Source organism: Aethina tumida, chromosome 4 (genome assembly GCF_024364675.1).
Source record: "Aethina tumida isolate Nest 87 chromosome 4, icAetTumi1.1, whole genome shotgun sequence".
Classification (NCBI taxonomy): domain Eukaryota; kingdom Metazoa; phylum Arthropoda; class Insecta; order Coleoptera; family Nitidulidae; genus Aethina; species Aethina tumida.
Window position 1 is genome coordinate 6,390,108 of NC_065438.1, and position 27,421 is coordinate 6,417,528.

A 27,421-nucleotide genomic window follows, 5' to 3' on the forward strand; every position below is an offset into this window, starting at 1 on the left:
CTTACGTGTAAGAAAATATTCTTTGAAATTGTATGATTTTGTTACAGTTTCTATTAAAATACTGAAATGTTTGAATTTCTAATATAAATTTTTAAATTATAATGATAAAAAACATTGAAATTTTAAGATTACTGCCATTATTAAATTTTGTAAGTATGGTACTTTTAATTACTTTTGTAAGAACATTTGATTTTTTTTCTTCATAAATATTTTTGACATAAAATTTTCAATTCAATAAATTTCCAAATTTTAATGCCAAGAAACTTTGAAATTTTAAGATTTTTAATAATTGAGAAATTAATATTTGGAGAAAAATTTGACGAAGTTTAATTTTGTTATGTTTACTTTTTGTAAGAAATATGAAATTATTTCGGTTTGAAAATGTTTGTAAGCGCAGTTAAATTTTCTTACATGTAAGAAAATTTTCTTTAGAATCGTATGTTTTTGTAAATGTTTCTTTTAAAATAGTGAATGTTTAAATTTCTAATGTAAATTATAATGATTATAAATTAAAATTATTGACATTATTAAATTTTGTAAGATTTGTACTTTTTGTAATTTTTTTACTTGTAGATTAATATTCTTAAAAATTGTAATCTTTTGTAGATTTTTAGTAAATTTTATATAAATTTCCAAATTTTATGTCAAGAAATTTTGACATTTTAAAATTTTTGACATTATTAAATTTTGTAGGAACTATAATTTGTATCATTTTTGTAATATCATTTGATTTTTGTAATTTGTAGGGAAATTTGTAATATTTTTTTAACTTAAAATGTATATTTTTTTGTATTTCTTACACACATTTACAAATTTGTCAAGAAATTTCGTACATAAATTTACAAAATTTAAAGTCAAAATATTAAATATTTAGAATATTTGACATTGAAAATGAAAAAATTATACAATATTTAGTTATTTAATAAATACAATAAATCTAATTGTCTAAAAACAAAAGTGGTTAGAAACACTTTTTAGGTCGAAAAATGTCTCAATGGGATAAACCCGGATACATATAGTCATACACAAAAGTGTCCTCACTACTTACTCAGAGATTTTTTCGCCGTTCCAGCAGTTGGTATCCTTGGTCTCGGCGAAGCTCGAGTCCTCGCACAGGGAGTCGGCCAGGTTCCCGTAAAAGCTCTTCGTCTTATCTATGGAGGAGAGGAAATGGGTCAGCTCCTGCTCAGGCAGCGGCGAGAACTGCGTGCTCGGCAACCTCGACAGCTTGTTGGTGTTCTGGGTCGGCGCCGGGGTCGTGATCTCGGCCCTCAGAGGGTCCTCCGTGTTCGAGAATTCCACCGGCCAACACCTCGACTGCACCTGCGAACGGAACGTTTTAATTAGCACCCGTTTTGTGTTTCAGCGACTGGAAAATTATGCGGTGACTCGCACTCATTTGAATAACAATATTGGTGAAATAATGGTGCCGCACTGAAATAGAATCTAGATTTATCGTCGTGTATGAATAAACAAATTGGTTTCGCTTATCTACACGTCGAAAGCGGTCCCGTTGCGTTACATTTCCAGCGTCCGTCCACGGTTACGTGTTTGGTAATGCGGTGCGTGAGGTCTCCTCTTAAAATTCATCCGGGACGATTATTTATGCGCGATTAAGATACGGACGAAACACAATTCGATATTTGTAGGCATTTGTTTTATGAGGTTGCCGTATTTATTGACCGGATCGAATTTTGCATAGTTTTATGGTTTGTTTTATTGATGCTTAATGCGTCCGTAAGAAACTGCGGTGAATATTTGTTAGCACTTTGTCTGTCTCAATGTGACAGTCGCACGTTTATTATTGGACTGTTTATTGGTGGTATTACTGTGCAAATGTAACTTCTGCACTGCATACACTAAAGGAAAATAAAATAAAATGTTGAAGGCAACATTTAAATAAGATAAAATTAAACTTATTTGTCCTTGGTTTTGGTTTCACAAAACTGCTATCATTTAAATTTTTTTCTTTTATATTATTAAGGGTAAACGACAACGATTACATTTTTATTATATTTTAAATTAATAAATATTTATACTTTTATTACTTTTATTTAATAGGATTACTCTTATACACATAAATTTCTTTCTGCCATGTTATTACTTTTATGTTTTGTAAGAAATATGAAATTTTACGACTATTTACATTTTAAAATTGAAAGTAAAAATAAATTAAAATAGTAAACAGAATTCTTTAAAATAATCTTCAGTTCTTCTTTCTTCATTCATTTCATTATCAAAAATTTTAGTTACAATAGCGAAAATTTCCAAATTTTAAAGTGATTTACGTTTTCAAATCTTGTAAGAATTAAAGATTGAAGAAATATAATGATTTTTGAAAATTATGGTAAGAAAATTCGACTTTGGTTGTTTGTAAGGAAATTTTTTTTGAAACCTTAAAATTTTACGTTTTGTAAGAAGTGTGGAATTTAATTAGATTTTGAAATTATTTATAAAAACAGTTAATTTTAATTAATTGAGGAAATTCTTTAAAAAATGTAAAAATTTTAATGATAAGAAAATTTTTTATTATAAAATTTTTTTGTAAGAATAGTCTATTATTATACTTTGTGTCATTTTTATTGAAATTTAATATAAATTTAAATTTTATGGTTGTTTTTATTCTATTTACGTTTTGTAAGAAATTTGAAATTTCATTGAATTTTGAAATTATTTATAAGAACAGTTAATTTTGATTAATTGTGAGGAAGTTTTGTTACAGAACTTTAATTTTATAGATGTTTCTATTATTTTTACGATTTGTAAGATATGTGGAATTTAATTAGATTTTCAAATTATTTATAAGAACAGTTAATTTTAATTAATTGTAAAGAAATTATTTAAAAAATGTAAAAATTTTAATTAGAATTTTAAAAAATTTCCAAATATTAATGGTAAGAAAGCGAATAGAAATCTTTTATTATAAAAAATCTTGTAAGAATAGTCTATTATTATACTTTGTGTCATTTTTATTGAAATTTAATATAAATTTTAATTTTATGGTTGTTTTTATTCTATTTACGTTTTGTAAGAAATTTGAAATTTCATTGAATTTTGAAATTATTTATAAGAACAGTTAATTATGATTAATTGTGAGGAGTTTTGTTACAGAACTTTAATTTTATAGATGTTTTTATTATTTTTACATTTTGTAAGAAGTGTGGATTTTAATTAGATATTAAAATTATTTATAAAAACAATTAATTTTAATTAATTGTGACGAAATTCTTTAAAAAATGTAAAAATTATAATTAGAATTTTAAAAAATTTCCAAATTTTAATGAAAAGAAAGTGATTAGAAATCTTTTGATATAAAATTTTTTGCAAGAATAGCCTATTAATATACTTTGTATTATTTTTATTGAAATGTATGTTGAATAATTTTTTTATGGATGTTTTTATTATTTTTACGTTTTGTAAGAAATCTAAAATTTCATTAAATTTTGAAATTATTTACAAGAACAGTACAAGAACAGAATTTTGATTAATTGTGTGGAATTTACTTAAAAAATGTAAAAATTTTAATTAGAATTTAAAAAAAAAAACAAATTTTATTGATAAGAAAGTGACTAGAAATCTTTGATTATAAATAATCTTGTAAGAATAGTCTATTATTAAACTTTGTGTCATTTTTATTGAAATTTATGTTGAATAATTTTAATTGTATGGTTTTTATTATGTTTACGTTTTGTAAGAAATCTGAAGTTTCATTGAATTTTGAAAATATTTATAATTTACAATAAAATTGTGAGGAATTTTCTTAAAAAATATAAAAAATTTAATTAGAAATTTCCAAAAATTTCTAAATTTTAATTATGGAAACTCATTAGAAATCTTTGATTATAAAATATTTGGTAAGAATTAATAAGTTTAATTTTATGGTTGTTTTTGTTACTTTTACGTTTTGTAAGAAATGAGAGAGAATTTTAAATGAATTTGAAGTTATTTATAAGAACAAAATTTTGTTAAAAAGTGTAAAAATTTAAATTTTAATTGTAAAAAATTGAAATTTTAAAATTTTTCACAAATTTTGATAGATATATTTAATTTTATAAACATTTTTAATATTTTTACGTCTCGTAAAAATGTGAAAATATTTTGTTTTTTATAATCATTTCTGTTATTTAGAATTTTTTTAAACTTGAAGTAAAAAAAATATAAAAAATAAATAAATAAAAACCTTAATTTCTTAAAATTTCTTACGTATTTAAATCTAGTAAGAGACTTTTTCTTTTATATATTTTCAACGCGTGTTTTAAAATCCAAAAATGCTCTAAAAGTATTTGATTTTTTTGTGTTTGTAATTAAAACTTGGTTGAACAATGGACTAGGCCATAAAATGGGTTCAAAGGACAAATTACTGCGAAACATCGATCCATAATTTAGCATTAAAACGAAAATCAATGTAGTATTTCCAAATTTACGATTTAACACCCCACTGTTAGCTAAAATACAAAATGGAAAAAAAAAACACGGAGAGCCAGTTGGAATTAGACCACAAAGGCATTAATTAAAAAACATATCATTGGCGACAATAAAATAGGCAAACGCATCAACCCATTCACCGATTTTATTGCGACCTGCGGTTAACAACACTCGCCCGACACAACCCGAAAAAATATAAATTCGTCGACATAAATCAGAACGTGAAAAAATGAAATGGCAAAAGTTCCGCGGAAACCAATTAAATCAGTCGGTGCAAATATGAAAAATACCTCCCGCAACGTCGGATTATATTCAGATAAATTGGAAACGGGCAACCTTTCAACTTTCATGGTAAAATTATAAAATATAGATAGGTACTTTTGTTGATTAGCACTCCACCAAGAAATTATTTTTTGAAATAAATTTTACTGTTTAAGTAAATAATTTTAGTTTCTCCTCGCTTATATGGTCTGCTCAAAACACATAAGGATTTCAACCCATCGATAGTGCTCCTGCGTCACCAACATATAACTTAGCTAAGTATCTTACCAGATTGTTACAACCTCACGTTGGAGACACCCCAACCTTTATCAAAGATTCCACTCGTTTTGTTGAGATATTGAAAGGATTACATCTTGATGTAGAAGATAGACTGGTCAGTTTCGACGTAGTGCCACTTTTTACTAAAGTTCCTGTCAATGAATCCTTAAACATGATATCAGAAATATTCCCTCCAGATATAGTGGATATTTTCCGTACGTGCCTTACTGTAAGCTATTTCGTTTGGAACAACAAATTCCACGAACAGACTGAAGGATTACCAATGGGCAGTCCTCTTAGTCCAGTGACCACCAATTTCTTTATGAAAAAGTTTGAACAAAAAGCGATTGAGATTTCCAAACACAAACCTTCTGTTTGGTATCGTTACGTGGATGATACTTTCGTGATATGGAAACATGGACAAGAAAAACTAGATCAGTTTCTAAAACACCTAAATTCTCAATATAACAATATCAAATTCACAATGGAATTGTAGAAGGAGAACCAAATACCTTTTTTGGATGTCCTAGTAAAAAGAGTGGGTGAACATTTAGATCATTCAGTATACCGAAAACCTACACACACCGATCGGTATCTACATAAACTATCTAACCATCATCCTAGTCAAAAACAGGGGGCACCAATTTCACTAACTGAAGGAGTCAAAAGGATTTGTGCCACACACCACCTCGCTGAAGAACAAGAACACTTGAAAAAAATACTACATGCCAACGGATACAAACACTGAGAAATAAGACGTTCAATGAGACCTCATACTAATAATGAAGATCCATCTAGTGAGCCCACGATCGGTAAAGCTTTTCTCCCATATATATGTAAAGTTACCGATAGAATTGGAAAAATCTTATTAAAACATAACATCCATACTGTTTTATACCAATAAGGAGGATTCAACACAGTCTCAGATCTGCCAAAGATAGGAGAGACCATCAAACAGCTTCTGGGATATACCTCATACGATGCTCTTGTGGGAAAGTATACATCGGTACTACAAAACGTTCAATAGGGACTAGGATTAAGGAACACAAACGAAGCTACAAACTAGGACAATCAGACAAGTCTGCTGTAGCTGAACATGCACTGTTAGATGGAAATCATAAGATAAAATTCCAAGATACATAATTGCTTGCCTCGACAATGGATATCACAACAGAATGATTAGGGAAGCAATTGAAATCCATAAACACTGAAACAACTTCAACAGAAAAGAAGAAGCATTGAAGCTTGATGAAATATGGACACCAGTGCTCAAAAACACTAAAATCACTAAGCAGGTAAGAATGACCAACGAACAGAATGAAATTTCTAGAACATTAGGTGTCTAAGTTGTCAATTTAGTTGTCAATCAGATGTCAAAGTGACACGAACCAAATCAGACCTCTGAAGATGCTAGCCATTAGTGCTAGTGAAAGATCAGGCTGAAGAACAAGAACACTTGAAAACACTACATGCCAACGGATACAAACGCTGAGAAATAAGACGTACAATGAGACCCCATACTAATAAAGAAGGTCCACCTAGTGAGCCCACTATTGCTAAAGCTTTTCTCCCATATATATGTAAAGTTACCGAAGGAATTGGAAAAATCTTATTAAAACATAACATCCATACTGTATTTATACCAACAAGGAAGATTCAACACAGTCTCAGATCAGTCAAAGATAGGAGAGACTATCAAACAGCTTCTAGGATATACCGCATACCATGCTCTTGAGGGAAAGTATACATCGGTACTACAAAACATTCATAGGGACTAGGATTAAGGAACACAAACGAAACTGCAAACTAGGACAATCAGACAAGTCTGCTGTAGCTGAACATGCACTGTAAGATATAAATCATAAGATAAAATTCCAAGATACACAATTGCTTGCCTCGACAATGGATATCACAACAGAATGATTAGGGAAGCAATTGAAATCCATAAACACTGAAACAGCTTCAACAGAAAAGAAGAAGCATTGAAGATTGATAAAATATGGACACCAGTGCTCAAAAACACCAAAATCACTAAGCAGATAAGAATGGCCGACGAACAGAACGAAATTTCTAGAACATTAGGTGTCTAAATTGTCAATTTAGTTGTCAATCAGATGTCAAAGTGACACGAACCAAATCAGACCTCTGAAGATGCTAGCCACTAGTGCTAGCGAAAGGTCAGGCTGAAGAACAAGAACACTTGGAAAAAACACTACATGCCAAAGGATACAAACGCTGAGAAATAAGACGTTCAATGAGACCTCAAACTAATAATGAAGATCCATCTAGTGAGCCCACGATTGATAAAGCTTTTCTCCCATATATATGTAAAGTTATCGATAGAATTGGAAAAATCTTATTAAAACATAACATCCATACTGTTTTATACCAATAAGGAGGATTCAACACAGTCTCAGATCTGCCAAAGATAGGAGAGACCATCAAACAGCTTCTGGGATATACCTCATACGATGCTCTTGTGGGAAAGTATACATCGGTACTACAAAACGTTCAATAGGGACTAGGATTAAGGAACACAAACGAAGCTACAAACTAGGACAATCAGACAAGTCTGCTGTAGCTGAACATGCACTGTTAGATGGAAATCATAAGATAAAATTCCAAGATACATAATTGCTTGCCTCGACAATGGATATTACAACAGAATGATTAGGGAAGCAATTGAAATCCATAAACACTGAAACAACTTCAACAGAAAAGAAGAAGCATTGAAGCTTGATGAAATATGGACACCAGTGCTCAAAAACACTAAAATCACTAAGCAGGTAAGAATGACCAACGAACAGAATGAAATTTCTAGAACATTAGGTGTCTAAGTTGTCAATTTAGTTGTCAATCAGATGTCAAAGTGACATGAACCAAATCAGACCTCTGAAGATGCTAGCCAGTCGTGCCAGCGAAACGTCAGCAAATAATTCCAACAAACGTCAACCAATAAATATGGAAGTAGTTTTAGTGTTGTGTGTTGGAAATGTTGTTTTAGTGGAAGAAGGGCGGAGTTACAAGATTACACATAGTTATCTCAAAAAATATGTGAACTATTTACATTTTAAATATTTATACCTATTTCATTGTGACTAGTTCATTATTCATGTACTCCGTGGTCCTTAGAACAGAGTACAAATTATGCTCGCACGAGTGCCCCAAATCAAAATCCACCGCGTTTGTCCGTCCATTAAATCGCGAGTCCTAATGATGCCCTAAACGAAACTCGACGAGTTAAAACGGTGAAAATGCACCGAGATTAAATGCCGCTTTATTTTTTCCTCTCCTGCAAAGTCGCCCGGCACTTTGTCGGGGCCTCTAATAACACGAAATAAATTAAATGAAACCGCACCGCCGGAAAATCCGGCCACTTCAGACGGAAAAGTGGTCCGGGAATCCGGTTTCGATGGGACGCACTAAAACATTTATCGGGACGGTTTTAATAGATATTACGCCGTTGCAGTCGAAAATCGACGCCGGCACGGCCGGCAAGCAATTTATTTTCGCAAATGTAATTATTGTTGTTGATCCGGCGATTTGGGATTATAGTTAATTGCTTAGGTTTTCGCAGTAACTAAAAAACAAACAAATTAAATGTTGTAATTGATTTTTCACCGGACTGGTTCTCAATTAACATTTATTTACCGACTTTATTTGGGGTTTTCCGGAGATGACGTCGAAAGAATTGCGTCACAAATTCGGTCCCGACGTCCCGACGGACCGGGCTTTTTTATGGCGTGACGACGCAGCCGAAACGACGATAATTGGAAACGGAGTGCGTATTTGTTAACTTCGTGCTCCCCCAATTTCGCGAAAATTCGCGTTTACAGCGAGAAATTTTAGGATAAATTAATCACAATTTGACTTATTGTCAGAAGAATTTTAATAACGAATGTTTGAGAGGTTCAAAGCAGTAATGGATCAAGTTTATTTACCCTAAATTTGAGAAATGTCTGTTGAAAATACTTAATAAAGTAGCAAAATATTTTACGTTTGGTAAAAATGTGATATTTTCATAATTTTTGAATATCTTGTTATATATTAACGAAGTTTTATTGGAGAAGTTTCACTTCTTGTTACATATACATTTGGTAAAACTGTGAAATTTTCCTCATTTTTGAATATTTTAAAGAAATTTTATTAGAAAAGCCTAATTTTATCTTATTTGTTACTTATATGTTTTGTGAAAATGAGAAATATTCATATATATTGAATATCTTGTTATATTTTAAGGAAATTTTATAGAAAAAATTAGTTTCATGCTTATTGTTACTTACACGTTTAGTAAAAATGTGAAATTTTAATGATTTTTGAATATTTTGTTATATATTAAGGAAATTTTATAAGAAAAGCTAAATTTTATGTTATTTGTTACTTATATGTATGGTAAAAATGGGAAAAATTCTTGTTTATTGAATATTTTGTTATATTTTTTTAGAAAAAAATTACTTTCATGCTTATTGTACTTCCATGTTTGGTAAAAATGGGAAATAGTCACGTTTATTGAATATTTTGTTATATTTAAATGAAATTTTATAGAAGAAATTTAGTTTCATGCTTATTGTTACTTCATGTTTGGTAAAAATGTGAAATTTTAATGATTTTTGAATATTTTGTTATATTTTAAGAAAATATTTATTAGAAAGGCTTAATTTTATGTTATTTGTTACTATATGTTTGGTAAAAATGTGAAATTTTAATGATTTTTGAATATTTTTTTACATTTTAAGAAAATATTTATTAGAAAGCCTTAATTTTATGTTATTTGTTAATTATATGTTTGGTAAAAATGAGAAAGATTAATGTTTATTGAGTATTTTGTTATATTTTAAAGAAATTTTATGGAAAAAGTTTAATTTCATGTTTATTATTACTTAAACATTTGATAAAATTGTAAAATTTTCATGATTTTTGAATGTTTTGTTATATTAAAAAAAATTGATTAGAAAAGCTTAATTTTATGTGATTTGTTACTATATATTTGGTAAAAATGTGAAATTTTAATGATTTTTGAATATTTTGTTATATTTTAAGGAAATTTTATTAGATAAGCTTAATTATATGTATGGTAAACATGAGAAAGATTAATATTTATTATATTTTTTGTTATATTTTAAATAAATTTTATGGAAAAAGTTTAATTTCATTTATTTGTTATTTATAAAATTGGTAAAAATGTGAAATTTTAATGATTTTTGAATAGTTTGTTATATTTTAAGAAAATTTTATTGGAATTTTTTTTTTGTTATTCGTTATTTACATATTAAGTAAATGAAAAATATTCAGGTGTATTGAATATTTTGTTATATTTTAAGGAAATTTTATATAATAATAAATAATTTCAGGTTTACTGTTACATACACTTTTGGTAAAAATGTTTTTTTTTATTTTTTGTTACTTTATACATTTGATAAAAATGAGAAAAATTCATGATTATTAAATATTTTATTACATTTTATGAAAAAGTTTAATTTCTTATTTATTGTTACTTATAAATTTCATAAAAATGTGAAATTTTCATGATTTTTGAATATTTTGTTATATTTAAAACTTCTTTAAGACATCTTCTAAACCTGTAAAATCGTTGATTTTTGAATAATCGACAATTTTTTTTAAACATTTTGTTAAAATTTTTAATAATATGGCTTTTTGTTATATATTAGTTAATGATATCAAATTTTTATATTAATTTTTCCAATTTTAATTACAAAAACTTTATTTATTTTTTGTCTATTATTAACAATCCTCTTTTCTTATTAATTTAGAATGTACATCTACATTTTTGGGGAGCAAATCGAACATTGTAACAACATGTTTGGGCCTGAAACTGAGAAGTTACACTGGTTCCGCCACCAGCATAGAATTACGACTTTGTAGGCGGAGACGACGCCAATTACCCCCTTCGTTGCGGGGGTGGCACTACGTTAATTTACGTCGATGTACACGTGCACTTTAATTCGGAAGTCGCCTGAGGGCTCCCGTTGTTTAAGGGTCGACAATTTGGTCAGTTGAGTGAAATGCGAGGGTTAAGGCTCAAACAAAGTGTTGTCTTGTGTACCCAAAATTAATTGGCACACTAAAAATTGTACATTAAGTAAATAAACTATGAACCAGACCAAAATTAATTTATGGATTGGTTGTTAAGATGCAGTGAGGCGAATAAATGTTAAACTAACTTCTAATTTTATGGGGACCGGAAAGTAATGTGGCTTTTTAAATTTTTAATGAGTCATTTTCGTCCAAATTTAATTAATAAATTTCGTTATTACAACCCCGTCTGAGTGAATTTAATTATAGAAAATATAGGCCCCTTTTTATTGACATTTACTTTTAATAAATTTTTGTGATAATAATTAGTAACATAAAAATTTCCATGAGCAACTAATTGTTGAAACTGCCTTAAAATTGTAGTTTATTCCACACATTTTAAAAAAATACACATTCCATTCCATCAAAATATTAAATCATCATCATTGTTGGTTGGAAATAATATAGTCCAACTAGAAATATCAATAAAATAAAATATTAAATGTGTTTTAATTGTAAAGTAATTAATTTAAATTCGTTGTCAATATGTATTGTATTTAATTATGCAAATAATGGTGGATGCGCCAGTTTTTAAATTTCAAAACTAATAATTAATTCGAAATGCAAATTTGGGGTGATGCAAACGCTGAAATGTTAATTTTAAATATAGATCATAACACTAACTAATGAATTATGGATTGTAAACTAAAATTTTTAAGCCAGACCTTAAAATAATAACAAGTTTAGTGCACTTTTTCGGGCTGGCATAATACCTGAATGAAATAAACATGGTAATTAATAAAAATAATAATAATCCACAGCATTTATTGAAGATTTGAAGGGAGTGTACCGAAATGTTGTATATATTTCCATACATTGAATATGTAAATACCAAATTCCAGCAGCCTCTTTCTTCGTGCCATAATAAATATCCCAAAGGATTTATAAAAGCAATTAAACACCCCCATGGAAGTTCAGCTCATTAGAATCCGACACCTTCAGTTTCCACAACCAAATCGTTCCTCCTGAGGGTAGTAAACGAACGAGTCCCGAGAAAACACATCTCTATCATCCCCCGAAAGTATCTAAATTTGATGTAAATTCGGTTTTAATTGTTCGAACCGTTCGAATTTATTCGGTTTCGGTGCTCGTTACAATTCCATTTGTTTCGCAACTGTTTTCGGTTTGTACGTAAGGCCGAATGTGGTGTAATTAATTCGAACAGCGGGCAGAACAATCGGCGGAGATATTCAGTTGAGATATGCATGTACAATTTGAACACACGATAAATCGGAATTTGATATTAATTTCATGCATTCTCGAACTTTGCTTAAAGGAAAACTTAAAGGTTAATAGGTATGGTGCACGAGAAATAATTACTACGGTATTCGCATTCCTATTTCCACATCAGACAGTTGTTACAGCAAATTATATTTCTTTTATTGGACATTTGTTTTAATTAAACATTAATTTTATCTTTATATTTACATATCTGAGATTTATATTGTATTGTTTTGAAGTTAAATTACAAAAAAAATGTATTATGTTATTTAATTTATTGTAAATGAGAAAAAAAAACATAAGTATCTGCTTTCTATCATCAATATTTAATAAATTTAAATCAAGGTTTTATTAAAGAAAAAAATAATAAGATGTTTTTGAAATTTTTTATGAAAAATAATTTCTACAATTTTTTAAATGCATGAAAAAAATCACTATTAAATATTTACAAATAGGAAAATACAGTATATTAAAATTATTAAACCTAATTTTAACAGTTTTAATCGATATATTTTTCAATTTGTCAAATACACTATTCAATTTAATAACGGTTTTAATGGAAAAGTTTTTCGTAATTCAAAACTTCATTAGTTAATTAATTATTTAGAAACCTTACCATTGGAACAAACAATATAATCACAACAAATTTTCAATTAATGTGTTTCGTGTGTAATTACTAAAATATTATACACTTTGAAACTAATTGTAAACAGTTTAAAAATTGAGTTGAATAATAAAATTATGGGAGTTTTTTTAAATTTTTTCATTATCCTCCAGTTAAAATTACAAAGAAAAATTTATTACTCTTCATAACATTAATAAATTTTGAAACAGAAGAAATTTTAAAAATATTTTACTTTCTTTGCCTCTTTTCTATCTTTTGTATGTCCAATTTCTTCAAATACGTAGAAATATATTATAATTGTCCTGTTTTGATCAATTGAGAACCATTGAATAGTGTAAGAAATTAAAGGAATTTTACTTTTTGGTATAAAAAAATTAAAAAAGAGTAAATAAATGTGGTTTTTTTAAGGAAGCTTTTTTTGAATTAACAAAAATCAATTGTTTCCAAATAAAAAATTAAAATATTTAAAATTTTAGAAAATTTAATTTAATTTAATTAATCATTGTTTTTTATTTTACTTCACTACTATTGTCTGTGTATGTGTAAATTGACAATCTTTGAGTTTAAATTATTATATATATTGTTTTTAAATACAACAATTTTTATAAATACAGAAATTTCTATAAAAGTAATAAAAATCAACTATTCTGTCAGACATTTAAGTAATTTTCTCAATTTTAGCAAATTATAAGTAAAAAACTTTTTCAACAAAATTCTATAAAGAATGACAAAATATTCAATAAACATTTAATCAGCTAATTCACAATATTATAAGAAGTAATATATCATAGAAGTGCATAGCATTTTATTTTTAAAATTTGAAAATTTATATAAACAAATTAAAAATATTCTAAAAATTTCTAATTTAGGTCAAAAATGTATAAAATTTTATTTCATTTTAAAAAAATTGTTCTACAAATAAGAACTATACTACACAAATTTCAAAGGTTATGAAAATTTCTCATTTATATCAAAATAAATAAAAAAATATTTAATAAAAATTTAACCAGCCTCATTGAAAAATTTCTCTTCAAGCAATAAAAATCGATAAAAATTAGGATTATTTAAATTACTTTTTATCTTATGTATCCCTTAACTTTGAAAGATTTCTTTAAAAGTAGCTAAATAAATTTTTAAATTATAGTAATAATTAATTATATTAAGTAATAAAAATCAACTATTTTGTAGTAATTTTGTCAATTTTTCCGAATTATAAGAAACAAAATTTTTCAACATAATTTTTGTAAAGAATGACAAAATATCACAAGATTATAAGAAGTAACATATCATAAAAGTGCAAAGCAATTTATTATTAAAATTTGAAAATTTATATAAACAAATTAAAAATATTCTAAAAATTTCTATTTTAAAACAAAAATCTACAAAATTTAATTTTATTTTAAAAATATCTCTATACTACACACAAAAATTTCAAAAATCATGAAAATTTCTCATCTATACTAAAATATAAATAACAAAAAACATATTTTTATCAACAAAATTTCTATAAAAAATGTATCAGATAAAAATTATTATAAAAATTCAAAGCTTCTTATCATTAAAATTTAAAAATTGATATAATAAATTAAAGTTTTAAAAATTTCTATTTCAAGTAAAAACTTTATTTTATTTAAAGTAAAAATCAACTATTTAACAAAAATAAATAAATAAATAAATAAATAAATAAATAAATAAATAAATAAAATTTATGAAAATTTTTCATTTTTACCAAAATATAATGATAAAAAATATAAAGTTATTATTATTGAAAATGTTGAAAAATGAAATAAAATTAGTTCTAAAATTTATTAATTTAAGTAGAAACTACAATTTTTTTTAAAGAAACCATTCTAACAAAAAAATCATGAAAATATCACATTTTTTGATAGTGACAAAAATATACAAAATTAAATAAAATTCGTGCAAAAGAAAGGATTATTTAAATTTTTTATCTTATATATCCTTTATCATTGAAAGATTTCTTTAAACTGAAAATGAGTTTTAAAATATGTAATAACTTATTTATTCCAAGGCATAAAACACAAAAATTTAATTTGGAGCAATTGATTCACAATTAAATGTTTATTTGTGAGATAAGATGAGCTTTAACATTCCTTGGCCAAATTTCCACTAAATAATCATTTTAGCTAATAAATTATAGCATTTTATCTGTTTATCTTTTTAGATACAAATAACATGATAATGTTAATGTTTGTCTGCGGTTATTGCGGTTATTGCGGATTGGCAAAGGTGTGCATTTAAATTCTTCGGTTTGTGTGTTAGAGTATTTTATTGCCCGACGCAGACGGTCGTTTTTCTAGCAGAACGGCCAAACACAATGCCAACTCGCCTTGGCGCGTTATTTTTTTTCCCCTTTTATATCATTTGCACCGCGCCGTGTGCACGGCTGCGAGATACGATATTCGAACATTTACATGTCTTATATAATTCCGATGTAATTTATTGACGGCAGATCCGGCGAATCGATCCATAAATCAAACGGGGGGGGCTAAACGCGGTTTTAATGGACGCGGGCCGCGGTGATAACTTCCATTTGATGTTATTTATTCTATTGGGAGAAGTTCGCATTGTGCGGGACGTTATCGATTCGGACGTCGCGGCCGCTTGCGGTTCCGCTGATCCGATAGTGTCCGGGAAGTTTTCGCTTTTGTCGCTGCGGTAATTGACGAAAGTCGAAGAACAATGAACCGGCCTGACCCGGGGGAAATGATCCGGCACTTGTCACGGAATTAGAACTGGCGATACTATTAATAGCTGGGAAAAGGTTGTGTCAAGAAATGAACACCACCACTTATTAGTTATAATAATAATACATTGTTTCTATTAACTTCTAAACACCCTCGTATACAACTTTTAAAAAGCGTGTTTATTTTTTTGTTTTTTTTTCTGGTAAATTAGTACAACAGGTTAAACTATCGTTGCAGCATTCCGTTTCGTTACAACTCATTTATCATCCCCATTTTCGTGTGTTTGGACGGCTAAATGAAAGATATGCTCAGTGCAACTCCATTATGGTGTGGGGAGACATTTCTTTAACACCACCACCACTAATGCAGAATAATGCACCACCACATACAGCCCATGTTGTCCGAAATTATCTCCAGCTCGCAGTCCAGACCTTAACCCAATAGAACATATCAATTTTTAAATTTTAATCATAAGAAACTTTGAATTTTTATAATAATTTTTATATGATATATTCTTTATAGAAATTTTGTTGATAAAAATATGTTTTTTTGATTTTTAATTAGATGAGAAATTTTCATGATTTTTTAAATTTTTTAGTGTAGTATAGAAATTTTTTTTAAATAAAATTAAATTTTGTAGATTTTGTCTTAAAATAAAAATTTTTAGAATATTTTTAATTTGTTTATATAAATTTTCAAATTTTAATAATAAATTACTTTGCACTTTTATGATATGTTACTTCTTATAATCGTGTGATATTTTGTCATTCTTTACATAAATTATGTTGAAAAATTTTGTTTCTAATAATTTGGAAAAATTGACAAAATTACTTAATTTTTGAATTTGTTTTGTTAGAATAGTTGATTTTTATTACATAATATAAATAATTACTACTATAATTTAAAAATTTATTTAGCTACTTTTAAAGAAATCTTTCAAAGTTAAGGGATACATAAGATAAAAAATAATTTAAATAATCCTAATTTTTATCGATTTTTAATGAGGCTGGATAAATTTTTATTAAATTTTTTTTTATTTATTTTGATATAAATAAGAAAGTTTCATGACTTTTGAAATTTGTGTAGTATAGTTCTTATTTGTAGAGCAATTTCTTTAAAATAAAATAAAATTTTGTATATTTTTGACCTAAATTAGAAATTTTTAGAATATTTTTAATTTGTTTATATAAATTTTCAAATTTAAATAATAAAATGCTTTGCACTTTTATGATATATTTCTTCTTATAATTTTGTGAATAAGCTGATTAAAGTTTATTGAATATTTTGTCATTCTTTACAGAATTTTGTTGAACAAGTTTGTTACTTATAATTTGCTAAAATTCAGAATAGTTGATTTTATTACTTAATATAATTAATTACAACTATAATTTAAAAATTTATTTAGCTACTTTTAAAGAAATCTTTCAAAGTTAATGGATTCATAAGATAAAAAATAATTTAAATAATCCTAATTTTTATCAATTTTTATTGCTTGAAGAGAAATTTTTCAGTGAGGCTGGTTAAATTTTTATTAAATATTTTTTTATTTATTTTGACATAAATGAGAAATTTTCATGACTTTTGAAATTTGTATAGTATAGTCTTATTTGTAGAGCAATTTATTTAAAATAGAATAAAATTGTGTATATTTTTGACCTAAATTAGAAATTTTTAGAATATTTTTAATTTGTTTATATAAATTTTCAAATTTAAATAATAAAATGCGCTGCACTTTTATGATATATTTCTTCTTATAATTTTGTGAATAAGCTGATTAAAGTTTATTGAATATTTTGTCATTCTTTACAGAATTTTGTTGAACAAGTTTGTTATTTATAATTTGCTAAAATTCAGAATAGTTGATTTTATTACTTAATATAATTAATTACAACTATAATTTAAAAATTTATTTAGCTACTTTTAAAGAAATCTTTCAAAGTTAATGGATTCATAAGATAAAAAATAATTTAAATAATCCTAATTTTTATCAATTTTTATTGCTTGAAGAGAAATTTTTCAGTGAGGCTGGTTAAATTTTTATTAAATATTTTTTTATTTATTTTGACATAAATGAGAAATTTTCATGACTTTTGAAATTTGTATAGTATAGTCTTATTTGTAGAGCAATTTATTTAAAATAGAATAAAATTGTGTATATTTTTGACCTAAATTAGAAATTTTTAGAATATTTTTAATTTGTTTATATAAATTTTCAAATTTAAATAATAAAATGCTTTGCACTTTTATGATATATTTCTTCTTATAATTTTGTGAATAAGCTGATTAAAGTTTATTGAATATTTTGTCATTCTTTACAGAATTTTGTTGAACAAGTTTGTTATTTATAATTTGCTAAAATTCAGAATAGTTGATTTTATTACTTAATATAATTAATTACAACTATAATTTAAAAATTTATTTAGCTACTTTTAAAGAAATCTTTCAAAGTTAATGGATTCATAAGATAAAAAATAATTTAAATAATCCTAATTTTTATCAATTTTTATTGCTTGAAGAGAAATTTTTCAGTGAGGCTGGTTAAATTTTTATTAAATATTTTTTTATTTATTTTGACATAAATGAGAAATTTTCATGACTTTTGAAATTTGTATAGTATAGTCTTATTTGTAGAGCAATTTATTTAAAATAGAATAAAATTGTGTATATTTTTGACCTAAATTAGAAATTTTTAGAATATTTTTAATTTGTTTATATAAATTTTCAAATTTAAATAATAAAATGCGCTGCACTTTTATGATATATTTCTTCTTATAATTTTGTGAATAAGCTGATTAAAGTTTATTGAATATTTTGTCATTCTTTACAGAATTTTGTTGAACAAGTTTGTTACTTATAATTTGCTAAAATTCAGAATAGTTGATTTTATTACTTAATATAATTAATTACAACTATAATTTAAAAATTTATTTAGCTACTTTTAAAGAAATCTTTCAAAGTTAATGGATTCATAAGATAAAAAATAATTTAAATAATCCTAATTTTTATCAATTTTTATTGCTTGAAGAGAAATTTTTCAGTGAGGCTGGTTAAATTTTTATTAAATATTTTTTTATTTATTTTGACATAAATGAGAAATTTCTATGACTTTTGAAATTTGTGTAGTATAGTTCTTATTTGTAGAGCAATTTATTTAAAATAAAATAAAAATTTGTACATTTTTGACCTAAATCAGAAATTTTTTAAAAATATTTTTAATTTGTTTATATAAATTTTCAAATTTTAGTAATAAAATGTTTTGCACTTTTGTGACATATTACTTCTTATAATCTTGTGAATAATGTGATTAAATGTTTATTGAATATTTAGCCATTCTTTACAGAATTTTGTTGAAAAAGTTATTTATTTTGTTGAAAAAGTTATTTATAATTTGCTAAAATTAAGAAAATTACTTAAATTAGTTTGTTAGAATAGTTGATTTTTATTACTTTTATGGAAATTTCTTTAATTATTATTTAAAAACAATATATATATATATATATATATATATATATATATATATATAATAATTTAAACTAACAGATTGTTAATTTAAAAGATCTTACACATACACAGACAGTAGTAGTGAAGTAAAATAAAAAACAATGATTTAAATAATCCTTAAATTTTCTATAATTTTAAATATTTTGATTTTTTATTTGGTAGAAACAATTGATTTTCCTTAATTCTAAAGAAATTTCATTAAAAATACATTTATTTATTTTTTTCTTAGATTTTTTTATTCCAAAAAGTAAAATTCCTTTTATTGAAATTTTTTAGTGTAATATAGAAATTCTTTTAAAATAAAATAAATTTTGTATATTTTTGACCTAAAATAGAAATTTATAGAATATTTTTAATTTGTTTATATAAATTTTCAAATTTTAATAATGAAATGCTTTGCACTTTTATGGTATATTACTTCTTATAATCTTGTGAATAAGCTGATTAAATCTTTATTGAAAATTTTGTCATTCTTTACAGAATTTTGTTGAAATTTCTTTAAAATAAAATAAAATTTTAAAGACTTTTATTTAAAAACAATATATATATATATATATATATATATATATATATATAGTAGTAAAATAATAAAGAATTATTTAAATAATCCTTAAATTTTCTAAAATTTTAAATATTTTGATTTTTTATTTGGTAGAAACAATTGATTTTTGTTAATTCTAAAGAAATTTCCTTAAAAATCCATTTATTTATTTTTTTCTTAGATTTTTTATTCCAAAAAGTAAAATTCATATTATTTCTTATATTATTAATTGATTCTGAATGATCACAACTGGAATAACCATAAGTTTATAGAATCGTCGGTAGATGCTAAACATTCCAATGTTTCAAATTCATGTCTGTGGACTTAAATTGAAATTGTTCATTTGTTTTTGATTTGAATTTTAAGTGATAATATGTTTCGCAATGTTAAACGTACAAAAGCCTTTGTTTGAGTTACATTTTGGACTGAAAAAACCAAAATAGTTGGCCTTTTGTATTAAAATAGAGATTTATTCCACGAATTTAAAAAAAAATGGCATTCAAACTCGTTCGTTAGTTTTCAATGAAAGTACGGGCATTTGAAAAAACAACATATTTCCGTTCGAGCAAAATATAAAGTCATGACCGGCATCGATCCGCCAATTTGCAATGGGATAAAACCAGTTGAATGCGAATGTTCTGGTTGCCAAAATTGCTCTATTTAATTCCGAAATCGTTTTCGCCCCATAATTTATCCCATCGTTCGACTTAATCGCATCGAAACAATGCCACAAACACGACCATTACACTAAACGCGTCCGTTTTTACCACCGCGACTGCGGACTGAAACATGAAAAAAGGAGAACCAACAATAATAATAAGCCAGCGATGCAATTGCAACTCGTAATGAGTGTCTGTACGTGAGCCCCCAGTAGTTTTTAACACCTGCAACGCACACCCGCCTGCAACATGCCTTAGAGGGCAGCGAGATTGAGCAGGAGAATTATCACCGCGGCCCACTGTGGGGGAAATCTCTGAAAAACAGTTTATTTAAGTATTTTCGTCGCAACAAAGTTCACCACCACCACAGCTATGCGGGAATGCGACAGCTATCGATTTCGCCGCGTTTTATTTCTTATAAAATATCGCGACATTTCTCACCGCAATTGCCCATTTTATCCATAAAACATTTCCACAAACTCCGTCTGAACGAAAATAACTGAGGGGTATAATTTATTTTGTTTTTGTCTCGCCGAATTTACATGAGTCAGCCTTCTTGTGTTGAAATAACAATTTCAGAAATAAGTCGATTTGTGTGTTTTATGGGTCGGGGTAAATATTTAAACTGCGTCTGCGACGCGTGGTTTGTTTTCGAACTCCACACCAAATTTAATACGTACAAAAAGGTGGCCGAAAAATTTATTTTACCTACAACGTTCTCAAACTAAAACAAACCGTGGTGGACGTTCAATTAAACAGCAATTTAAATAAATAAAAAAAAAAACAAGTTGGAGCAGTGACGTCGACCTCAGGCATAAAACAGTCGAAGGCGTTTTTTCTTATAACTCAATTACGACGGGGACGACGACGAGTGGCACTCGAGTACGTCCCTGTACGGAATGTTGTACCGATTCGCGGGACCGTTTCTGGCATTTTATTTGAATACGAGACGCCAGGCTAGCGAATACTCGCAGACGACTTATTGTCCCATCACTGCACGGCAAATTGCCTCGGATAACTAGTTTTTGCGCTGGCGCACCGGTGGAAAAAACGGTCAAAAACTGCCCGAAAGTGACTTTTCTCGATATTATTACGGGCTTTTTGGCCATACCTTAAAAGAAAATTAAATAAACCTAAATATGTTTAATTTAAAACCATTTTTTGTCGTTTCTAATTGTGAAAAATTATTAAAAATACACAATTTCATGTACAGTGGTGGAAAAAAGTATGGAATATTTTTAAAAATTGGACTTTTATCTCTTGGCATTTTTCATGTTTGTTATAATTTCAAGTTGTTATAATTATGGCCACTACTGTACTTCAGTAAATTTTTTATTTATAATTTGAATTTATGTCAAAAGACTATAATGGAATTATGATAAAATTATTGTTTTTTTAAATGAGAAGAATTCTTTTGAGACCACACATTTCCATTTTTAATATAACAAACAATTAATCTAATAAATACATACAGTGGTGGAAAAAAGTACAGAATATTTTTAAAAATTGGATTTTTATCTCCTGACATTTTTCATGTCTGTTATAATTTTCAAGTTGTTATAATTATGGCTACTACTGTACTTCAGTAATTTTTTTATTTATAATTTGAATTTATGCAAAAAACTATAATGGAATTATGACAAAATTATTGTTTTTTTAAATGAGAAAAATTCTTTTGAGACCTCACATTTCCACTTTTAATATAATAAACAATTAAATCTAATAAATACATACAGTGGTGGAAAAAAGTATGGAATATTTTTAAAAATTGGATTTTTATCTCCTGGCATTTTTCATGTCTGTTATAATTTTCAAGTTGTTATAATTATGCCTACTACTGTACTTCAGTAATTTTTTTATTTATAATTTGAATTTATGCAAAAAACTATAATGGAATTATGACAAAATTATTGTTTTTTTAAATGAGAAAAATTCTTTTGAGACCTCACATTTCTACTTTTAATATAATAAACAATTAAATCTAATAAATACATACAGTGGTGGAAAAAAGTATGGAATATTTTTAAAAATTGGATTTTTATCTCCTGGCATTTTTCATGTCTGTTATAATTTTCAAGTTGTTATAATTATGGCCACTACTGTACTTCAGTAATTTTTTTATTTATAATTTGAATTTATGTCAAAAGACTATAATGGAATTATGATAAAATTATTGTTTTTTTTTTAAATGAGAAAAATTCTTTTGAGACCACACATTTCCACTTTTAATATAATAAACAATTAATCTAATAAATACATATAGTGGTGGAAAAAAGTATGGAATATTTTTAAAAATTGGATTTTCATCTCTTGGCATTTTTCATGTCTGTTATAATTTTCAAGTTGTTATAATTATGGCCACTACTGTACTTCAGTAAATTTTTTATTTATAATTTGAACATATGTCAAAAGACTATAATGGAATTATGATAAAATTATTGTTTTTTTAAATGAGAAGAATTCTTTTGAGACCACACATTTCCATTTTTAATATAATAAACAATTAATCTAATGAATACATACAGTGTTGGAAAAAAGTATGGAATATTTTTAAAAATTTGATTTTTATTCCCTGGAATTTTTCATATCTGCTATAATGCTGTTTTGTTTAGATATTTTTATCAGATACATTTTTTAACTTGGAAAAAAATATGAAATATTACTTTATTTGCGCTCAGTAGTACTTAAATTCTTAACATTTTCGGTGGATTTCAACTTAGAAATGCCTAAACATGTTTAATTTTCATTTGAATTTAGGAAAAGAGTATTTTTAATTGTATCTACTTGTGAAAATTATTAAAATTACAAAATTTCTTGTACAGTGGTGGAAAAAAGTATCGAATATTTTTAAAAATTGGATTTTTATCCCCTGGGATTTTTCATATCTGCTGTAATTGTTGCTCAAGATGTTTTGTTTAGGTATTTTTATCAGATACATTTTTTGACATGGAAATAAATATGAAATATTATTTTATTTGCGGTCAGTTGTTCTTAAATTCTTAACATTTTCTGTCGATTTCAACTTAGAAATGCCTAAACACGTGTACTTTTCACTTGAATTTAGGAAAAGAATATTTTTAATTGTTTTTAATTGTGAAAAAATATTAAAATTACAAAATTTCATGTATAGTAGTGGAAAAAAGTATGGAATATTTTTAAAAATTGGATTTTTATCCCCTGGGATTTTTCGTATCTGCTGTAATGGCGTTAAACAAATGCACTAGTTTGTGTTTAACGCCCGGATTACCAGTATTGCTGCTCACCATGTTTTGTTTAGGTATTTATATCAGATACACTTTTTAACTTGGAAAAAAGTATGAAGTATTATTTTATTTGTGGTCAATTGTACTTAAATTCTTAACATTTTCGGTCGATTTCAACTTAGAAATGCCTAAACACGTTTACTTTTCTCTTCAATTTAGGAAAAGAGTATTTTTAATTTTTTCTTCTTATGAAAAATTATTAAAATTATAAAATAGAAGAATTCTTTTGAGACCACACATTTCTATTTTTAATATAATAAACAATTAATCTAATAAATACATACAATGGTGGAAAAAAGTATAGAATATTTTTAAAAATTGAATTTTTATACCCTGTGATTTTTCATATCTGCTGTAAATTAGATTTTGAAAAACAATAAGTAACATTTGTAACAAGTAAATAAATATTCCATACTCTCCACCACAGTATGTACGCGTATAACGTCAAAACTATTTAATGAACTGTGATAAAATTTCGTATAATAATAGTTAATAACTTTAATCAACATTTAGGATATATCCCATTACAGATAATGGAAGAAAATATATAAAACTATCAAAAAATTTAAGTTTAACCACTAGCGACATCTATTAACGAGTAGCACAATTATAATTTTTATAATCTGACATGAAATCGATATTTATTTATTTGTAAAATGTATAAATTATTAAGCCATTGTGTTTTTTAGCCATAGTATTTTAGACAGGAAAAACAACTTTATAGCAGAGAAACTTCTTAAGGGAACGAATATCCACTTATTTCTGTTGAGTCAAATTTAGACAGAAACGAAACGACCGATAGCTGTGCCAAATGTCGCGATATTTCCTAAATAAAACGGGAATAAAACGAAGTAATATAATCTATTAACGGAACAGAGTCGCTCCTCTCAAATGCCAAATGTCGCTATTGGCTTTTGCATTTCGATTCAATGTAGGAAAAATAGTGGAAAAGCCGAATGCGAACGTTTATAAATAGATTCTAACGGCATCAAACAGAAGCAGAAATTTCCTAAACGGAAAAGTCTGCTCCATACATGTGTTCGATTAAACTGCTGAAGCGTCCGATAAATAGATGCGACTAAAAAAATACAGTAAAATAAACTGCAGGTATAGTAAATTCTTCGTTGATTAAATTCCAGTTGGAAAACGCTTCAACGAGGATAAGTGCAGAAATTTACCAGGCGTTGTAAACATAAACGAAATGTGTTTCCAAGTGGATAAACTGAAAGTTTAATCATACGATTAATGTATTAAAAGTACAAAATATCAAAGTTATAACCGTAACATTTTTAATTTCATAAAAACCGTGCAACACATTGTTTCATCACTGAACAGGAAATGAATAGGGATTATCGGTGCACACGTAAATAAAACAAAAAAACAAACAAACATCAAAATCTACAATGAACTAAATTTCAGTTTACAAACTGGATGCGGCCCAGTTTCAATTCGACCGTTAATGCCACCGTGAAATCTTTTAACTGAAGCTCGTAACTTGTAAAAGCCGTGATTGTTACGATCGATTTTCCGGATTAAAAGTGCCCCAGGATTTAAATGGATCCAGTGTATTTGTTCGGGATGAAACGGACACTGTTTGGTCTGTGCCTGCATCAGGATACAATTTAGGACTCTAATTAGAGTATTTTTAAATTGATTATTGAACTAAACAACATATATAAACCATATAAAGAAAGACACTTTAAATATAATTTAATACGGATTTGACAAATGTTTTATTTTATTTATTCAGTAATGTTTTCTAATAATCACATAGTCGCATGAGTTCTTTCAATTTTATACAAATCTAATTAATTATTAGCATCATATAAATAAGAGCATTTGGTGTGCCAGCACAACCTAAGCTAAGCTTAACGTAACCTAAACTATCTCAATATATTCCAAATAATTGAAACTATATTTAAACAGCTTGGTTATTAAATTAAGGAGTTTAATTTAAATTTCTGCTTTGTTTTCCCAAACAATTCTAATATTTATTATATTTTAAGTCTTTTATATTATCATAAATTAAAAACTAATTTTTAAAAGAATTTAATTTAAAATATAAAATAATTATCTATTATTAAGTTCTCACCCATATCCTTCATTTTTATATTTATATTGCAGAACCTAAGCTATTCTTCATAATAAACTATTTTTTAAACAGCTTAGTCATTAAATTAAAGATTTTAATTTAAATTTTTACCCTGTTTTCCCCATATAATTCTAATATTCATTATATTTTATAGTAAATTATAAAAGAATTTAATTTAAAAGGTCAAATAATTATCTATTTTTAAATTCTCGCCCTCATCCTTATTTTCTTATATTTATATCGCAGAACCTAAGCTATTCTAGGCTGGTACAACCTAAGCTAGTCTAAGTTAGCTTAACGTAACCTAAATTATCTCAATTTATTTCAAATAACTGAAACTACTTTTTAAACAGCTTAGTCATTAAAGATTTTAATTAATTTAATTTTTCCCAAACACTTCTAATATTCATTATATTTTATAGTAAGTCTTTTGTATTTTCATAAATTAAAGAATAAATTATAAAAGAATTTAATTTAAAAGGTCAAATAATTATCTATTTTTAAATTCTCACCATCTTCCTTATTTTCTTATATTTATATTGAAGAACCTAAGCAATTCTAGAATGGTACACCCTAAGCTATTCTAAACTAGTTTAACGTAACCTAAACTATCTCAATTTATTTTAAATAATTGAAACTACTTTTTAAATAGCTTAGTCATTAAATTAAATATTTTAATTTAAATTTTTACCCTGTTTTCCTAAACAATTATAATATTCATTATATTTTATAGTAAGTATTTTTTATTTTCATAAATTAAAAAATAAATTATAAAAGAATTTAATTCAAAATGTCAAATAATTATATATTTTTAAATTCTTACCCTCATCCTTATTTTCTTATATTTATATTGCAGAACTAAGCTATTCTAGACTTGTACAACCTAAGCTATTCTAAGCTAGTTTAACGTAACCTAAACTAACTCAATTTATTTTAAATAACTGAAACTACTTTTTAAACAGTTTAGTCATTAAATTAAAGATTTTAATTTAAATTTTTACTCTGTTTTCCCAAACAATTCTAATATTCTTTATATTTTCTAGTAAGTCTTTTGTATTTTTATAAATTAAAAAATAAATTATAAAAGAATTTAATTCAAAATGTCAAATAATTATCTAGTTTTAAATTCTCACCCTCATCCTCATTTTCTTATATTTATATTGCAGAAACTAAACTATTCTAGACTGGTACAATCTAAGCTATTCTAAGGTAGCTTAACGTAACCTAAATTATCTCAATTTATTTCAAATAATTGAATCTACTTTTTAAACGCTTAGTCATTAAATTAAAGATTTTAATTTAAATTTTTACTCTGTTTTCCCAAACAATTCTAATATTCATTATATTTTCCAGTAAGTCATAAATTAAAGAATAAATTATAAAAGAATTTAATTGAAAATGTCAAATAATTATCTAGTTTTAAATTCTCACCCTCACCCTCATTTTCTTATATTTATATTGCAGAACCTAAACGATTCTAGGCTGGTATAACCTAAGCCATTCTAAGCTAGCTTAACGTAACTTAATTTATCTTAATTTATTTCAAATAACTGAAACTACTTTTTAATCAGCTTAGTCATTAAATTAAAGATTTTCATTTAAATTTTTACTCTGTTTTCCCAAATATTTCTAATATTCATTATATTTTACAGTAAGTCTTTTGTATTTGCATAAATTAATGAATAAATTCTAAAAGAATTTAACTCAAAATGTCAAATAATTATCTTGTTTTAAATTCTCACCCTCATCCTTA

The 27,421-nt window shown here is 26.1% G+C and overlaps 1 protein-coding gene across 1 annotated transcript in view; it reads right to left on the reverse strand.

The window, feature by feature from the left end:
* LOC109605748 (division abnormally delayed protein) overlaps positions 1-27,421 on the reverse strand; it is a 346,188-nt gene that overhangs the window by 4,895 nt on the left and 313,872 nt on the right. The window contains exon 4 of the mRNA XM_049966562.1: positions 1,049-1,323. Within this exon, the coding sequence (XP_049822519.1) occupies positions 1,049-1,323 (275 nt within the window). The remainder of the gene's footprint in view (positions 1-1,048; positions 1,324-27,421) is intronic.